This window comes from Mauremys mutica, chromosome 3 (assembly GCF_020497125.1).
Source record: "Mauremys mutica isolate MM-2020 ecotype Southern chromosome 3, ASM2049712v1, whole genome shotgun sequence".
Classification (NCBI taxonomy): domain Eukaryota; kingdom Metazoa; phylum Chordata; order Testudines; family Geoemydidae; genus Mauremys; species Mauremys mutica.
The window spans coordinates 65,285,969-65,303,828 of record NC_059074.1 but is presented as its reverse complement, the minus strand read 5'-3'; the positions used below and the strand labels follow the sequence as shown (position 1 = coordinate 65,303,828).

At 39.5% G+C, this 17,860-nt stretch overlaps 1 protein-coding gene across 1 annotated transcript in view; it reads right to left on the bottom strand.

The window, feature by feature from the left end:
* Positions 1–206: 206 nt before the first annotated feature.
* The window catches only part of DOP1A (DOP1 leucine zipper like protein A), a 140,792-nt gene continuing 123,138 nt past the window's right edge, over positions 207–17,860 (bottom strand). Inside the window, exons 29-38 of the mRNA XM_045009646.1 lie at positions 16,641–16,750; positions 15,772–15,921; positions 15,300–15,361; positions 14,143–14,295; positions 12,701–12,837; positions 10,549–10,604; positions 8,071–8,235; positions 5,269–5,398; positions 2,965–3,024; positions 207–807 (exon numbers count right to left, since the gene is read on the bottom strand). Of these exons, the coding sequence (XP_044865581.1) occupies positions 502–807; positions 2,965–3,024; positions 5,269–5,398; positions 8,071–8,235; positions 10,549–10,604; positions 12,701–12,837; positions 14,143–14,295; positions 15,300–15,361; positions 15,772–15,921; positions 16,641–16,750 (1,329 nt within the window). The 3' untranslated portion in view covers positions 207–501. The remainder of the gene's footprint in view (positions 808–2,964; positions 3,025–5,268; positions 5,399–8,070; positions 8,236–10,548; positions 10,605–12,700; positions 12,838–14,142; positions 14,296–15,299; positions 15,362–15,771; positions 15,922–16,640; positions 16,751–17,860) is intronic.

Genomic DNA, 17,860 nt, shown 5'->3' with positions numbered 1-17,860 from the left:
TACTTGCTTCAGTACAGGCAAAGCACCTTTCATTTTAATGCCATATAAACTGTTTGGGTAGGTACACAGTACATATGTATAACCCACAGTAAAATAATAGGGACCATCATTCAAAGAACTAGCAGAGTGCCAGTTTCAACAGAAAGTGTGTTAGCAACTTCCAATGGGTTAGAGAAACTGAACACAAAGATAAACTAGAAACAAAGTGAAAAATGTGCAACTTGTATTTTGTAGTTTGTTTTTCTTTAAAGACAGAACTCAAGACAACAAAACACAGATACTGTAAATATTAGGCACCATAATCAATATGAGCCAACAATATTTAAACTTGATTCAGGCTACATCCAGAACTGGTCTCTTATTTACAAATATTTAAATTAAATATAACCTGAAATGTTCATTACATACAGAGTAAGAAAAGAAAACTATACAACTCTGAAAGATACAGCATTTCATTTAAACAATTACATTACATTTAAGCTGAATAGTACTAGTTATAGCTCACGTTTTTATGACACCTTCCAGGAAATCCTTCTCAACCATCTCTTCAATTTTTTGCCTTGCTTTGCTGGAGAATGTTTTTTGGTTCTCCATTTTTATGTCCTTATTGGGGAAAGAATTTGGGTAAAGGACAGGGCTCCCTGAGCGTCCAACACATCTGCTTGTGACTTTGCTATTAAAAACCTGGCTGAGTACATTGAAGAAAGGGAGAAGCTGCTCAATGCTGCGGACAGTATAGATGGTTAACAGCAAATGCCCTGGTTCCCAACTTAATGTTTTCCCTGAGCTGTCCTCCTCTGGGTTTTTCTGTAAATACAGAAATATGAAATAGTACAGAACAAAAGCAAAATACATAGAACAAGCAGAAAATTTAAGAGATTAAAACATTTCAGTACATTGCTACCAGCAGAACAGCTGTTAGTGAATCTCTACGGCATTAAGTCATCTACTAAAGTAGACTTGTTCTTTGACATCAGTGTTCTTATCTCAGTCTGTGGCCAATATTACTGCAGATACAAATCCCAGAACAGCGACATTAAAATAAAATCAAACATTTTTAGTGGAGAGCAACAGTCCTGATATTTCAGGAGATCAGCTGTGCAAAGATTTATTTCTGTAATAATGTTTTATAGTCTGACATCATTTCTCAGAGCATGAAAGTTAAATTACTTACCTGAAATGTGTGTGTCTCAGAAGACATTGTCCACACACTTAGGTTACATATATGGGCTTTGGGCATTGTTTGACAGAAGAAATTTCTGGAACCCCATGACTAAAGGCAGCAGTCTCAAGCCAAAAGTTTAAAGGGTGTGTGCATATATATCCCTCCTTTAGGGTTTTCTATAGCATTAATCACTGTAATACCTACTGTGCATTACATTGTAGTCTTTAACCATCAGTTCCCCTTTTGATCCAAATTACCATCGTAACTATACCCTAAGCTAGAAAATGACCATGACTATGCCAACACTTGAGAGGATGTGGCGGCACACTGCTCTACATAGACCAGTATAGTATATTGGCAGTGTTCCTTCTACCACAAAGCAAATGTACCCAGCTGTGTTGTAGCAGGAGTTGGTGCTTATTCCGGAGGGAGGGAGGGAGGGAGAGGAAAAGCACCACATCAATGAGTAATGTCTTGAAATGCCTCTGATCTGTGCTTCCCCTCCCACTGTGGCTGTAGCACATTCAGAATAAGAAGTGGAGACTGGAGAATTATCAAAGGAAACACCATGGGACGTGAGCAGACAGCATGAGAGCAATGTGAGAAGCCCCTAAGATCAGGGGATGTGAAAATCAGAAGAGGAGGTATGAGAATAGATTTACTTACTGTTTACTCACGTTTCAGCCCCTGGGTAACTACAGATTTATTCAAAATATATTTTCTAAACTTTTTTTTTTTTTTACCCTTTAAATAACATTAAGCATCTTTTTTTAAACTAAGACCTACGGGGACATCACCATTATATAAAACAGTTTTCAAAATGCAGGACAATATATTCTATTTAGTATTTTTCTTCAGCAGTGAAACTGTTTAGTTCTCAGATACGACTTAAAACTGTGTCACTTATTTGGTAAAATTTCTTGAGTAAAAACAGGCTGTGTAACAAATCAGGGCAAGAAGGATCCAGAATTCTAATACAGAATGAGTTGCTGTCCCCATGCCTTTTTAAAAAAATACTACTTTGGCCAAGTCATAACTTAACTTTGTCTTGTCAGTGCAGCTGGAGAAATAGGTTTAAAACTTAAATTATTGATAAAAAAACAACACTTTTTCACAGTGTTCATTAGCACTGTATTCAGAGAGGAAGGGAATTTCCAGTGTTGATTTTGAGAGTATTGCCTCAAGGTAGACACTTATGGATGGGGTTATTCCAAAAATCACCACCACCATTTATTCATTACAAACATTAGTGGAGTAGTGCTGGAAGTGATCAACCAAAGTGCATCTATGCAAATTACACTAATCGGTCTGGATGTGATCAGTGAAGTACAAATCCATCTTTTCATTTCTGTGGCATTTCTTCACCTTGGTATCTAAGCAAATTCCACTAATTTGTCTGATAGGTAAATGGCAGGTAATTTGACACAGAGAGTAGACCACAGGTATGTGCTTGGATTCTGATGTGTGGTAGAAGCAGTTTTGTTGTTTAAATCCTATGATGGTTGTTTAAATCCTCTGATGGTTGTATTCCTTTTGCAAATCTATTTCTTGAAATTCCTTTTACATAGAGAAGCTGACTGAACAAAAATACACTTCTCCTCTGTAGTCATCTACATAAATAGACGTATTTAGGACTCTATTCTTTTGTCTTCATCCAAATATCCATAACTCTGCCTCTGAAGAGAGTTATCCCCTTTTGCATTTCTTATTGAAATCCAGATACCACACATGGCTGTGAGCATCAGGTGGTAACAAATAAGTTTTTGTTTCACAACTCAAGCATCAAAGGCCACCCTCACCTGATGCTTGGCCATCTCCACTCCCTCCAAAATCATCATTTTAAAGTCCTCCTGCTTGTCCTGTGGAAGGAAAGAGGAGAACTTTCAGACTGTGTTCCATAAATTAAAATAATACTTAGCCATGAAGGCTTTGTAGTTGGCAATTTGGGTGTTGAGTTTTACCAGAAGTTCCCTGTCCCAAAAGGGCCCATTGTCTTCAGTCATAACCTGGGGGCATCAGACTGTGGAGTTAGTGTGTGGAGAAGGAGTCTAATGACAGAAAGAAATTCCAGTATGTTTTTCTGTTTCTTGTCATAATGCTGACTCAACGCACCTCCTTCAGCCAACAGTGCTTGAGGAACATCAAACTGCATGAATCTCGCTATCAGTCAAGGTGTCCTGAAGCTAAAGTAAGCTCAAGTGACACATCCTGCCAATAAATTGTACACTCCAAGAGAAACACACTGCTATCTTCATCAGTATTCTTCCACTGCAATTAGAAAGAAACAATAGACTGGAAGCTGGTATTTATTATCTCACTCCCATTCCTCTCACCCTTGTATTCCCAGTTTGTGGTTCACAATTTGTAACTGCTGCCTTGACTAGAGGATTCTAGAAGTTTCTGGAAACTTAGTAAGTTCTTGAAATACATTGTGAAAGCTAATGAGTTTAAAAAAATGTGGCTCTCAACATCAGTTCCTACCAGCAGAGAATTAATATTATAAATCAGTCGGCAAGACTATTTTGGAATGCATCATATGCCTAAGCAATGTAGAATACTGTACCTTCAAACATCAAGCAAGGAATATACAGTATTTAACAATTCATATAGTGATACAGACTAAATCTGATTAGCATTGCACTATGGGAAGAGGAGCTTATGGGGTGATTTTCCTAGCTCATCAAAGACAAGGTGAAGAATCTTGACTTGCACCACATATTTTGCTTGAAATTCCTGTAGGTTTTGAGCCTTTGGTTTAATGGTACATATATATCTACAACACTAAATCACCCCACACATTTTCACACAGCAAATAACTACAGCAATAGTTTTTTTTCCCCTAAAGAGACAGTTCACTGGGAAGTAAATTTTTCTGGAGTGGTTAAATACAGTATGCCAGCATATGCCATCACCAGGGGTGTAACAATATTCAGATGGGCTTCCAAGAATAAACTCAAAGTTAGCATCCCTGCAAAACTTTGAAATGTCCCTCTCCTGTCTCTTCTATCATTTGTCTAAGCTTGCCACGCCATCCTTCCCCCTTGCAGTCTTCACCCTTGTTCTTGGTTCCATATCCACCCTAGTAGTGGCAAATGTTTTCAAAGCTACCATCTAGTGTTTTTCCCACTCCGTGGGAGCAGTGGGAGCTTTCCCCTCCTCAGCTGGTCCTCTGCTCAATCCCTCAGTTTCCAGCCAGCAAGAGATTCAACAACATAGGTAGTTCTCTCTCTCTTTCTGCTGTTTGTGCTTTATAATTGTTAGTGGAAATAATTCCAATGGAAAGACAATGGTGCAATCGCTAGGGGATGGAAGACAAGTCTCCAAAATGTTTCTGTTCCAGTGGTGTTGGCTGCTAACCCTCACTCGCTGGAATAATATCAGACTGGCAAAACTGAAAGAGCGCTTCTTCTTTTCAGCTCTTCTCCCTCTTCACAAAGTACCCCAACCCACTTCCCCCCATTGCTCTCAGTTCTCCCTCTCAGAGCTGCTGCCATTGTTCCCATTGTTCTCTCAGGCCACCAGGGGAACAACAAGCACCAGCTGTTTACATGTTTATCCTGTTCATATCTCCAGTTCAGTAATTCTTCCACTTCCGCTGACACATATTTTACTTTGTGTGAAGACTTAAAACTGGCTTTTCTTGGATTCAGGTGTTAAAATTGCCTTACAAAGCTAGAAACCCAGCCTAGTTTTAAGACAAACTTTATTAAAAAATAAATAAAGTTTGGTTTCTAAATATTTGTGAGCATTTTCCAGGAGCAGAAACACTTCCCTATTTTAGTAGGTAAATTATCTATAAACAGCTACTAGAAAGTGGTTGGTTTTTGGAGGGTACAGTATTATATTTTTTATTCATTATCTTTTATCAATGACAAAAGATGTAATTGGCTATGTCATAACTAATGAACAAAGTATATTTCAAATACCCAATTATATTTTTTCATTATTTGAGACTCACTTTGATTTGAAACTTTCACTCAAACATAGGCACACTAGCACACTTGGCAGTGCCCCTTTAATTTTATATAGAAGAGTGAACAATGCTGCTAGTTACTGTACGTGAAGCTTTACAAAGTAAAACAAAACAAGGAAAAAGTAAATACCTTTGCTCTTTTCCGCAGCAGTTTTGCTAATCGTACCACATATGGTTTAAATTCCCTTTGATGGATGCCCTGTCTTCGTACCTCCAAACCTGAATCATCTGACACTTCTGGAATAAAAGCCCACCGATACCTGTCAAGAGGCAACAGTCACACGTTGTTCATATCAAACAGGGGACTTTTAAGCTAGCTAGAACCCCATGATATTATTATAAAAATGAGGAATCTATAAAACCTGGTCAGATTTCCTTATAAAGAAAGAAAAATTAGGCTCCTTCAGGAGAGGAAGAAAAGGTGGCTTGTACCATAAACGCCACTTTCAGAAAAGGGAAAGAGATTACAGCAACACTGAAAATAAAACAGTGTTTCCTTTTCCCTCTTGTGTTTCTTTACTGACAATTGAAGGACCGATTTAGGATAGCAAAAGGTAGAGGAAGAGGAGAAGCAATGCAGTACCCAGGTCACTATTCGGTCCTAAGAAAACCTACAGTGATTTTGAAATGTGCATCAAACACCTGAGGTAGTTTTGTATATTTGCAAATTAGTGCTGTACTTTTCTTGATTCAGCCACAAGTCTGTAAGCTCTTTTGTAAGGTAAAACCCAAACCAAGTTGTGAGCCGTGTGGACGAAAATTACCCTGTTTCCACAGTATCTGATCACACAACACTGTAGAATTGGTTAGGTGCATCATGCACTGTAGCAGGAGTTGAAAAAATTGCCTTCTCTCAATAATCAAGTACAGGCTACAACGAGGCAGGACAAGACAGACTAATGTCTGATCCAATAAGACTAATATGTTTCTATGAATGCACAGTAAGGAACACAGAAAATTATCAATTAAAAATCCTTTACTGAAAGCCATTGTCATGTGATTTGGTTACTAACGGAAAGTAGGACAGTGTGAACAGTTCAGTTGGGACCCTGAGCCTACCCAGAAAATCAGGGTGGATTCAAAATTCTAGTGACACAATCATCTTAGGCTTATGAATGTCGGAAGACTTTGACTGATTTGCAGTGTGCACAGCCCACTTTCTCCTTCACCCCACATTCTTCCTACAAACAAGGCAGTTAGAGCTGACTGAATTCTGCAGGGGTCATTCAAACACAATGGCAAGGAGTCAGTCCCTCTGAATCACCCAAAGGCAAGAGTTGGGACATGCAGTCAGTCATACATCCTGCTCTGTTCTGGGGTTGGATGCCCCATCACTGGGATCTTCAGTGGATGACAAGTAACTACTCCTCCATCTTTTAGCTTCTGCAGGCAGATCTCAGGTTAGGCCAATATTCAGCAGCCCACCTGGATCTTGGAGAGGGCAGTTTACACCCATGGACACCATAATGAAGGGGTAGGCCATTAATCCCCCAAAAGCAACCTCCTGCAAGTAGATCATGCAGGACTCGTGACAAGTTTAGATTTTACGGTTTTCAGAACGGATACTGTGTCTGAATTAGTCTCAGAGACATGTAAGCATATTTTGGATGCTTGAAAATTATTAACAAAAGCAAGATACCCAAGTACACTTAAAATTACAAATAAATAAATCATTTTAAAATGCACTACTTGATCACTACTTATTTTGCTTATTCATAACGATACGAGTTCAGAGCTCTGTCTCTTTCCTATTAGCGCTGTGCATATTTCAGACACTTAAAGCTAAAGGAGACACACACCTCAAAGCTCTGATGTAGACATCTGAAATGTCATCAAGTCAGGGAAAAGATGAAAACCTATTTTTTTTTTTGTTTAGAGCTGATAAAACAATCCTTTCTAGTTCACTTTAAAAACATATCTGTAATTTTAAAGATACATTTGTATTCTGTTAATGATTTTGGAATTTAGTTTACATTTATTTTAGAAAAACATTTCAGTTCCCCTTTAAAAAAGTTAGTGTATTGCATGTGGCTTCTTTCTGGCAAGAACAGAGACCTTCAGGTGTTCCACTAACATCTCCCCCTTACTCCAAAGACAGATACACCGAACCTTCTCCTAAGAATTCTAGTCCAATAAATAGACAATGTCCTGTAATAAATACTACAATTAGAACTACCACCAGAAGCCATTTTAAATGCTACAAATAAAATTATGAATAATGTGATTCCATTCAGATAAACATTAGTAGACCAGGATAAATGTGGTCCTCTATACATCTGTTACAATGCATGTGGAAAACAGAACCAGGTTGTTAGCCCCAGTTCCATCCCTTGTGTGTTGTCTGAGCAGTGCGAAGGCAACATAATCATGCCATAGCTGGCCAGGTGAGAATTACCCCAGCGGAGGGGATTTCTCAACTGGCATACAGGTGGCAGAGCTGACTCCTATACCCCACCTTCCAGTACGGGGTATGTTGAGAGACTAAAGCAGCCAGAGCAGAGCTCCCATCCATTAGCAAGTCTCAGCTGCTGCATGGGCTGTCAATGTCTAACATGCATGTCTACATTCACAGTTAAAAACAACAGGACAGATAGTCTCCAAATTTCCCTAAAAAAATCATCTTTGGTCCAAGATCAAAAATGGCAAATTTCAGCCCAAATGAAATTTCTAAGTCACTGAAATACAAGGAGTTAGAATAGAATAGCAATCTATACCATAATTACAGCATAGCTTTGCTATTGTAATATAGGGGAAATATTACACCACAGTATTCTAAGTCTGTATGTAAGGAAAATGTAATCTGTTGCTCGGGGTTAAAGACATGAAGGGGGATTAGAGAAGAGAAAGGAAACAAAGGTTTTAAAAATTAGAATTTTACAAGACAGTAGCAAGACTTCCAAAAATGAAAACTATTTCATTTCCGTTTACTTACATCTGAAACTGAGGAAGATTTTCAGATGGTAATGCCAGGGCCAAGTCCAGAAATTTACAAGCAGACAAGTAAAGGTTTAACCACCTCTGGCTGTTGTATGATGTGGAGAAACCATTGCCTCCTGTGTATGTTGTCTCTAGGCCAGCAACAGATGGGCCCGAAGTTCTAAAATTAAAGTATAATGAGTAGCTGTACAGGAGAGTCATGACAACTTTCCACCATTATGGGATGGTTCTCTCTTACCATTTTGTTTTACAAAGCTGCAGATCTTTAATTTACCATGTGGAATCTAGTTCCTGGCAGGCAACCATCCAGATTAAGTGGGAGTCTGTTAATATACCAATTATGTGGATTTAACTATATTTGGATAGAGATTTCCAAAGCCATAAAGGGAATGTTGCCTAATATATGCTGGTTAGCATATAAATATATATCATATTAATAATATCTATTACAGGGGTCGGCAACCTCTGGCACACGGCTCGCCAGGGTAAGCACCCTGGTGGGCCGGGCCAGTTTGTTTACCTGCCGTGTCGGCAGGTTCGGCCGATCATGGCTCCCACTGGCTGCGGTTCACCATCCCAGACCAATGGGGGTGGCGGGAAGCCGTGGCCAGCACATCCCTCACCCGTGCTACTTCCCGCCACCCGCATTGGCCTGGGACAGCAAACCGGGCCAGTGGGAGCCGCGGTCCACCGAACCTGCCAACGCGGCAGGTAAACAAACTGGCCCGGCCCGCCAGGGTGCTTACCCTGGCGAGCCGTGTGCCAAAGGTTGCCAACCCCTGATCTTTTATCTGCACCATGGCTATTAGTATGCATTAAGCACTAATAACATTAAGCACAAATATTGTAACAGTGATGTAGCCTAAACTGGTCTACATGATCATTCTGTTCACTTATGCTAAGTATCCCATAACTCTTTGCATTTTCTGAAGCATTTGGCATAAGCAGATAAGAAACTTGTCAAAATCAAGATACATTCATTCTCTGTCTTAGTACAGGCTAGGGGAGGACCTTCACTGACTAGTACCTAGAATGCTAGTATCCAAAACAAATAAGAGGAAGGAACAGTACAAGTTAGGAAACTGGGACAAACTGATGGATTGGATTTTAGTGATGTGTAAAGAGGTGTGTCACTTGTAAAATCATGTGAATAATATCAGCTAAAATGTGTAACCTGGGGAGCACACCTTCTGCCTAAGGTGAATATAACATCACTGCATGGGACTGCTCTTTGGAGACTGGTATCGTACAGAACCTGTTTCCCATGCCATATTAATAAAACGGACTGACATTGGTTATTTGGTCTCTTGAGTATATTTCATAATTACCAAAGTGTGGTCAAGCAACTGACTATACAATTTATTAGCAGGGAGCTAAGAAAAAGCAAACAGGAGTTGAGCTCGTATCTCCCCTTTGTGCCTTTGAAAAAATCTGCCTCTAAAGCAGGGGTGTAGCTACGGGTGGGCCTGGGCGAGCCACGACCCACCCACGCAGGCCTTCAGCTCCCGGCTCTGCTCTGGCCCCAGCGCTTGCCCTGCTCCGCCCACCTGGCGCTCCAGCCAGAGAGTGGGGTCGGGGGCTCTCCCTGCTCCATCCGCTCGCCTGGCGTTCCAGCCGGAGAGTGGGATCAGGGGCTTGCCCCGCTCCATCCGCCCGCCTGGCACTGTAGCCGGAGAGCAGGGTTGGGGCGGCTTGCCTGCCCGCAAGTCCCTGCACCCTGACCCTGCTCCCCGGCTGGAGTGCCGGGTGGGCAGAGTGGGGCAAGCCCCCACGCCCTGCTCCCGCTCTCCGGGTGCACACCTAGGCCCCGAAGGGCCCCTGGCCAGCATATCCATCACCCCCAGCAAGGCCAGGTGGAGAGGGTGGGGGAGAAGTGGCCCCAATCCCTCCTGCTCCCTGTCATTGCCCACCCACCCCAAGTCGGGGCCCACCCATGTGTCCCGTCCCGGCTACACCACTGCTATAAAGCTATGACTATACAAACTATGTAGGAACTGTGAGGCTAGGACTGGACAACAAAACTAGAAACATACGATTTTCATGTTTTTTAAATATATCAAAACAAATTTTCATTATATTTCATAATGCCCTTATACAGCCCATGTAAAATAATCCAAAGTACACATTATAGAAACATGTAAAGTTTAATCATGCAACTTGACCCACTGACTGCAATGGGACTATTTGCAGAAGTTAAAAATATTCTTGAAAAAGAGGTTACATGATTTAACATAGTTATTTATTAGTAGTTAGTGGTGAGGTTTTTTTTTTGTTTGTTTGTTTTTTTTAAACAGAAAGTCCAAATATAATGTTCCTGGTACTGCAGTAAGATTCAAATATTCTTCATTTGAACTTGAACAATTTTTCTATGACAAACTATTTCTACATATTAATACAGCTGACCTATAGGACTTCAGAAGACTACAGGATATCATAAAATTGAACAAACGAGCAGAACTTAATTCAATTTTACCTTGAAATATCTTCATCAGCAGTGAGTTCCTGTTCCATCAGTAAAAACACTTGTACCTGAAGGTCAAATTCTATATTTTAAAAACATTTTATTTTTAATGCATTGTCTCAGGGTAAAGGTCTGCAGCCTGAAAAGGGTTAACAGGTCCTGGCTGGTCACATGACTGCTCAGGGCAGAGTATAAAAAAAAGCAGCAGCTGAGTCAAAGGCTACGTCTACACTACCCGCCGTATCGGCGGGTAGCGATCGATTTTTCAGGGATCGATATATCGCGTCTCATCTAGACGCGATATATCGATCCCCGAACGCGCTTATATCGATTCCGGAACTCCACCACCGCGAACGGCGGTGGCGGCGTCGATATGGAGAGCCCCGGAGATCGATCCCGCGCCGTGAGGACGGGTAAGTTATCGATATAAGATACTTCGACTTCAGCTACGTTATTCACGTAGCTGAAGTTGCGTATCTTATATCGATTTTTCCCCTTAGTGTAGACCAGCCCAAAGGAAAGCTAAGAGAAAAACTGTGCTTTCTCCCTTCCAGGCTGGCTAAAGCAGGAAAAGCTTCCAGGGAATTACTGCCCAGTTTTTTTAGTTGATTTTTGTGAGGATTTGAAGAATAATACACAAGCCCTGAGGAAAGAGCCTTAACGGGACTGAGATTTGGAGCTTTATTTTCATTCCTTGGCTAATGAAATCACCAATCAGCCTACTTGACCATATAGGACCAGATTCTCAGTGATTGTTCCATCCCTTTTTGCTGCCTGAATAGTGCAGAGGGAAAGTAATCTGGTTGCCACTGTCCAGCAATTCCCCCAGTGGAGGGGATTCTCAACTAGTGTAAAGTCAGAACAAGATCCTATGCCAACCTCCTGCATTTCCAGGATAGGAGATATGCCAGGGAAGCAAAGGATATGATGGGAGTGTAGGGAAGCAAGGAGTGGAGTCCCAGTACCATGTGCTAATTCTCAGATGAAATGTGATCTTTCAGGGACCGTAGTCAGCTGTATCAAATTAGAGCAAACCCAAGATTGGTCTATTTTATGTCAGGACTATGGCAGCTTGGGAATCAAGCAGCCGTAACCAGCCCCCAGACAGCCACATCATCTCTTCTGTTCTGAGCATATCTTGCACAAGGGAGAATGTGCTACTTAATATTTAGATCATTGCTATTCTCCAAAGTTATTTTAAACATATTTCTTGCATAATTATATTCTGCTAATCTTTAGAACACCTTTTTCTAGCTAATTTACCTGCATTTATTGCATGGAACAAGATGATACAGAATTTCATTATTTCCTCTCCCGGAGTGCAACCAGGGTTCAGATTAGCCTCCAGCAAAATTCAGAATTTAATTTAACACCTCGATGCTGCTCTAATTTAAACCAACTGGTAATGGCACTTCGAGGGGCCACTCTGCTGACCAGGAATCAATGGACCACAGGGTGCTCTGGCTATCAACAACTTCTACTCCTGAAGCATCCCACACAGGAGGAATACCCGGTTGGCCATTTAAAGGCAGTGCTCTGTCCCATTTGTGCTAGTGGAGTAACAAAAAGGTGACAGAGCAGAGCGAAAGCTCTGGCCGTACACGTGTCTGGTTACAAAAATATAGCCATAAAGTGCCATGAATCACCACTTATTACCAATATAACAAGTCTTTCAGGTCCCTCTACTTGATGTCATCAGCATCAGAAGGAGCTAAATGACTGGTAAGGCATCCACAAGGAAGACGCAAGTGAAAGTAGTGAGGGAGCCGGCACGTTGGGGGGGAAGCAAGCTTACTTTGGCAGGAAGTGAACTGGTAAGTAGGAGCAAAGAAGGAATGAACATTGAGGGAGGTGCAAAGTTACTTCAGGATGCAAGTGGGAGCAGGGAAGGAACGAAGACTGGAAATTTAAAAAATAAAATATTTTCTGTATGGCTTAACTGATCACATAAGCCATACAGACATTTTATTTGATTTGAGGAAACAGATGTTATCAAGACTGTGCAAACAAGTCAGCATTCAGTTTAAATGGTGACCATTGTACATTTCAATGCATATAATATAACTATAACTTATTTCCCTGGGGCAACTCAAACAAATGTTCAGGTATTAAGTTACCTGTGCACCATCAGTTTTCCAAATCATGAATGCTAACTACAACTCACCAGTTCAGTGATCATGGTAGGCCAAAGTGAGGTAAGGTGCTGTGGAGACATTCTTAAAAGCAATACTCTGAAAAACAGGAACACTTGAGAGTGAAGGGTGGGCACTTGAGGCAAACGGAGACTTTCTACCAGCCTTTCTGAAACAGAAAGCCAACAAGGATTCCTCAGTTTATAATAGTTCTGGTTAGCTGTTTAGTTTTCCAGTCAGTTTATTCTTGCTAGAGTTAAATATATTTTAATATTAATATAAGTAACTATAAGTTATTCCTTTTGTCAATGTCCAAAATAAACTGTGTGAACCAAATATTTATATGACTGCAAAACAAACAAAACACCCCTATTTGTTACCTATGCTACATTACATTGTTTATCTATACGAGAATTTGATTCATTCCAAAAAGAAGAACAGATTATAAAGGTGTGACCTCTATTTCTAGCAAAAGATATGCGGTAAGAGCTAGAGTAACTCATGTTTAGCGTGTTAAAATATTGTACTGTTACTAGACTGTATATTATACTGAGAATATTCTGTCCTCAGATGCTTTTTATTTAAACCTGATTACTGTGAGTTCCAGCTCATCACCTACGTTGCAGTATCCAACAAGTAAAGAGGTGGCCTCTCAAGTAGCAAAGGTCCACACCGTCCACACACAGTTCAGACAAGAAAAACAACCAGATATCATGAACAGGCCAGACCTACAGCTAGTTGCTAGCTGATTGGAAAGGAGCTTCAAGATACAAATCATGGAACAAGTGGACAAGGAAGATTATGGTGCTACCCATTTGGAGGAAGAACAACAGTGTATTATGATAACCTACAAACACATCATGACTAGAAGGAAGCTGTCCTAACAATCTGCATCACATGAGGGGAGGAAAAAGACCCCTTTCCCAAAATCCTATGAAAGAGTCAACAGGAAGCAATAACAATCTCCAATGTTAATTACTGGACAAACTAACAGAAGAACAGAATAAACAGTTACAGGAATTTATAGAACCTGCAATATTTTCACCTAGGTTTACACACACCTACCTAGCTGAATGTACAGTGGGGTGAGCATGTGAGCCTATAAACCATGTAAGTGAACAGCTTATAGGATTGTCCAGGGATACCGACCAATTGATAAGATGAAAGACGAGTGACATGATGCAGTGGGAAGTTAACTGGCAGTCAACAAGCCTATGTGCTCTACTGTCATTTGAAATCCAACTCTGCTCCTATTGAAAACAGCTGGAATTTTGTCAACAATTTCAACAGAGACAGGATCAGGCCTGTAGATTCCATTATGATTTCTATTATGAGGACTGTTAAAAATGAAATTCAGTGATAGGGGCTAATGCATACCAGAGCCCATACAACACATCTACTTTATGACAAAGTTTTCTTCAGCAACAATCACTTTTATTTTAAAAAGTTCTGGTAAATAATAATTTCTACTGACCTTGTATATCTGGAAGATATTTCTGGTACTGGTCCACTTCACTGCTAAAAATGGCAAAGGCCAGCCTCTTCAGGAGCATAGCTCGCTGTTCCAACTCTACATCCCGATTAGCAAACAGATTGAGTGAACTGCTTTGAGCCACGGCCACTCGTGCTAAGAGAGAAAAAGTACTATCTTGAGACATACTTTTAATAGTAAAAGATAGGCAACATTTATTTTATCACATGAATACAACCAGAAGTATGAAGACAGTCTTCAAGTCAACTGTGTAATTTATACATATTAATAAAATACTATTTAACCAAAATGAGCATATTTAAGAAACATATATTGAAAAAAACCTGGCAAATATACATATTGCCTTTATGTTAAATACAGATGCCTCCTGGGTTACACAAACCCGACTTACGCAAATCTGCACTTAAGAAAAAAGTTCCATAAGCTAGAAATAGGAGGGTTTTGGGGTTTTTTTTTTGGGGGGGGGGGGGGTTGCGTAATGGTCAGGTATACGTTTCCGACTAACGCAAAATTCGAGTTACACAAGGCGTTCCGGAACAGAATGCTTGTGTAAGTCAGGGAGTCTGTATAATTTGTTAAATTCTGCTTTGTTAAACCGGGGCAAATCTACTTGTAGCAATATAACTAAAAGGAGAATCTGGTTCTGTATCTTTAAATAAACTGTTTAATCAGAAATTGTCATTCTGCAGGATTCTATAATCATCTTTTTCCTCAAGTTAGAACATGGTTAATGACATTTTGAGACTGGACAAAGTATTTGCTTGATATACTTTTTCATATAAAGGGTAAAATTCACTGCTGGCACAAGGAGGGACACCTCCATTCATTTCAACAAAGTTGTGCCCTTGTATGGTAGAGGTGAATGCAGTGCCCTTTTCTCCAAAATGCCAGTAGTTTAAGAAGAAATGTAAATTAAAACACAGCTTAATTCAAACATTTCTTACAAATATCTTTTCAAGTGGAATTTAAAATCCTGAACAAAAATTTTCCAAGAAATACTTATTTTAGATTTTTTAAATGTCTTTCCTGGAGAAATTGATTTAATGAATTGTACATAAGTTAACATGTATGGAGTGCTTTGAAACATAAAATAACATATAAGCAGTAAGTATTATTATTATATAGGAGTTAGTACTCACTCATCAAATCTCTAAACGTAGTTTTGTCATGTGTCATCAAATTATCCATAATTGCTCTCCAACTAAAAGGAAAGAGGAGGATTGTGTATAATTAAAAAAGCAAGACATCTGTATTTTTTATTTGAAATATTTTCTGGTCTTTTAACCAAATTTAAAAATACACATAGGGCCAAATTTCAAATTTTCCTTAGAAACTGGCTGCACATGCAATTTTAGTACTCTCTTATTCATGTATATGATTGTATTTGTAAACCTAAGTCATTTGCACTCAATTTGTGCACACAAATAAGGTTTGAATATGTGAATTTCATAATCTGTGCACAAATGATAACCTCATAATCTGTATGCATCCACAAACAGAGAAGTTTGCTGGCACTATCTGGCTTATATTGCACAGCATTTTTAATGTATCACTGAACATACTATATGCTGAACATTTACAGTAACAGATACAAACAAGAACATCTCTTACTGGTTAACACAAGAAGCATCCATTTGGAAGAAGCTGGAATCCATGAAAAGATCAAAAGCTTCCTTTTTCCATGCTCTTCTTGTATACTGATACCCACTAAGACTGCTCAATAACTGAACACAGGCTCGATAACTGGGTGCATTGTGAGCACTGGAAAGAAAAAGCAACTCAGCGTGAAATCTTTTAAATCACTGCTTTTAAAAAAGTTATGAATATATATCCAGACGCCTGTGAAAACAATGGTTTTAAAACATCCTATTAAAATCACTTTTCATATATGCTGCAAGAGAGGTTGCTAGCCTCTTTGTGGATCAGACGCTAAAAGGGATCTAACACTTTAGCAAATAGCTGTACAACTAATTCAGAAAGCAGCAGAATATGGAGATCAGGAATCTTGCATTCTTATCCCTGGCTCTGACATGAGAGTGTGATTATAGATAGGAAATCCAAAGCATATATATCTGGCCCATTAGATCTGAAACAAAATGTGGCTGAGCAGATAAGACTTGGTTCTGCCATGTTAGAAACTTGGATACTATTCCAGACTCTATCTGAAGTGACCTTTTGCCACCTCTCTGTTAACTTATTTATAAAGTATGGGGGCTAATACTTGATTGCTTCTGAGAGTTAGTGCATGAGGCCTTGGTCAGTAAGAAGGGCTGTGAAATCTGAATTCTTGCTTCCAGCTCAATATATTTCATCCAGGCTCCAGATAATTTGGTGGGGAGTCAGACAGTCTGTCACATTCACTCTCTTATCTGCCTCTCTTTGTAGTGCCATGGAATAGGCAGCCTGATTCAGTTGAAATGCAGAACATCCAACAAACTCCAGTAGACGTGAGGTCTGAGCTATATAAATTGTAATGATACCTGTGATTGCGGAGGTAGGGCACAACATAGTGCATAATATTTACAAGCAAAGGAATAACTCTCTCTTTTTCATCACTGTAGAAAACCATATCCAACAGATGAGCCAAAACCTAAAAGACATAAGAAGCAAGAAATTGAAGAATTTAAGGTGGCTGTTGGGGAGGAGTGGTTGGCCTGGCTTTTTTAAACTTACTTCTTATAACTCCCAAAAGAGCATTATATTTATACTGTTACTTTTCTGCATGATGTTCTTCAATATAATATTTCCCAAACCTTAAGTATATTGAATCTTTTAAAATTAGAAAAATCTTTCCCTTTTAAAAAATGTGTAGGTTCTCTTTTATAAAGTGAATTTAGTGCTTAAGATACAATTAAATCCATCCACAGGTGATTGTGCTGTAAACTTCCCTACACTTTCCTCTCAGTGAAGGGCCATTTCTTGGGTAAATCTCCATGCCCATTTAACCTGTGACATTTCTGTTATGACTGATAAGGGGAGTAGCAACTATGTAAGTATTATTAATTTATTCAAATTTATATACGTATATTAATTTATTCAAATTTAATACAAAAGCTATCAAATCTGAGGTATTGTACAAAATTAAAAAAACAAAGTATAAAGCTCCACTATATATTTAAAAATAAAAATACATGAACACTCAGCTAAGACACACTATAGCATAGCCCACAAAATATAAGCATTAGCCCACAACTACCAGCACATAAATTCATCCATACTATGCCTATATAAAATAAATCCTGCCACAAAAATCCTCCCCAAACACTGCAAATTCCTCATTCAACTTCTTCCAGCAAACCCTAGTACAAGTCACTACACATGCATAACATGTCAGGATTACAAAGATTAATACCCTGGCAAATGGCAGGAACCTGTGTACATTGACTTCAATGGCTACTGTCAATTCCCGCCCCCAATGCAAATAAAATATAATATCAACCACCATAAAGTAATACAGCAAATTAACAAAATCACACAAATAGAGATGTCTAGGACAGAGGTCAGGGCAGATGACAGGAACCCCCTGAAAGATAAGAGAATTATTTTGCCTATTAGACATCTGTCAGTAGTCACTGTTCTGAACCTCAATGACTCTCTGATCACATGGTCACTTTTTGTTCTCAGACCAATGAGAGTGATTGGGGACTATGGATAGCACCATCACACAAACGATAACGGTACAGCACTGAAAACATTGCCA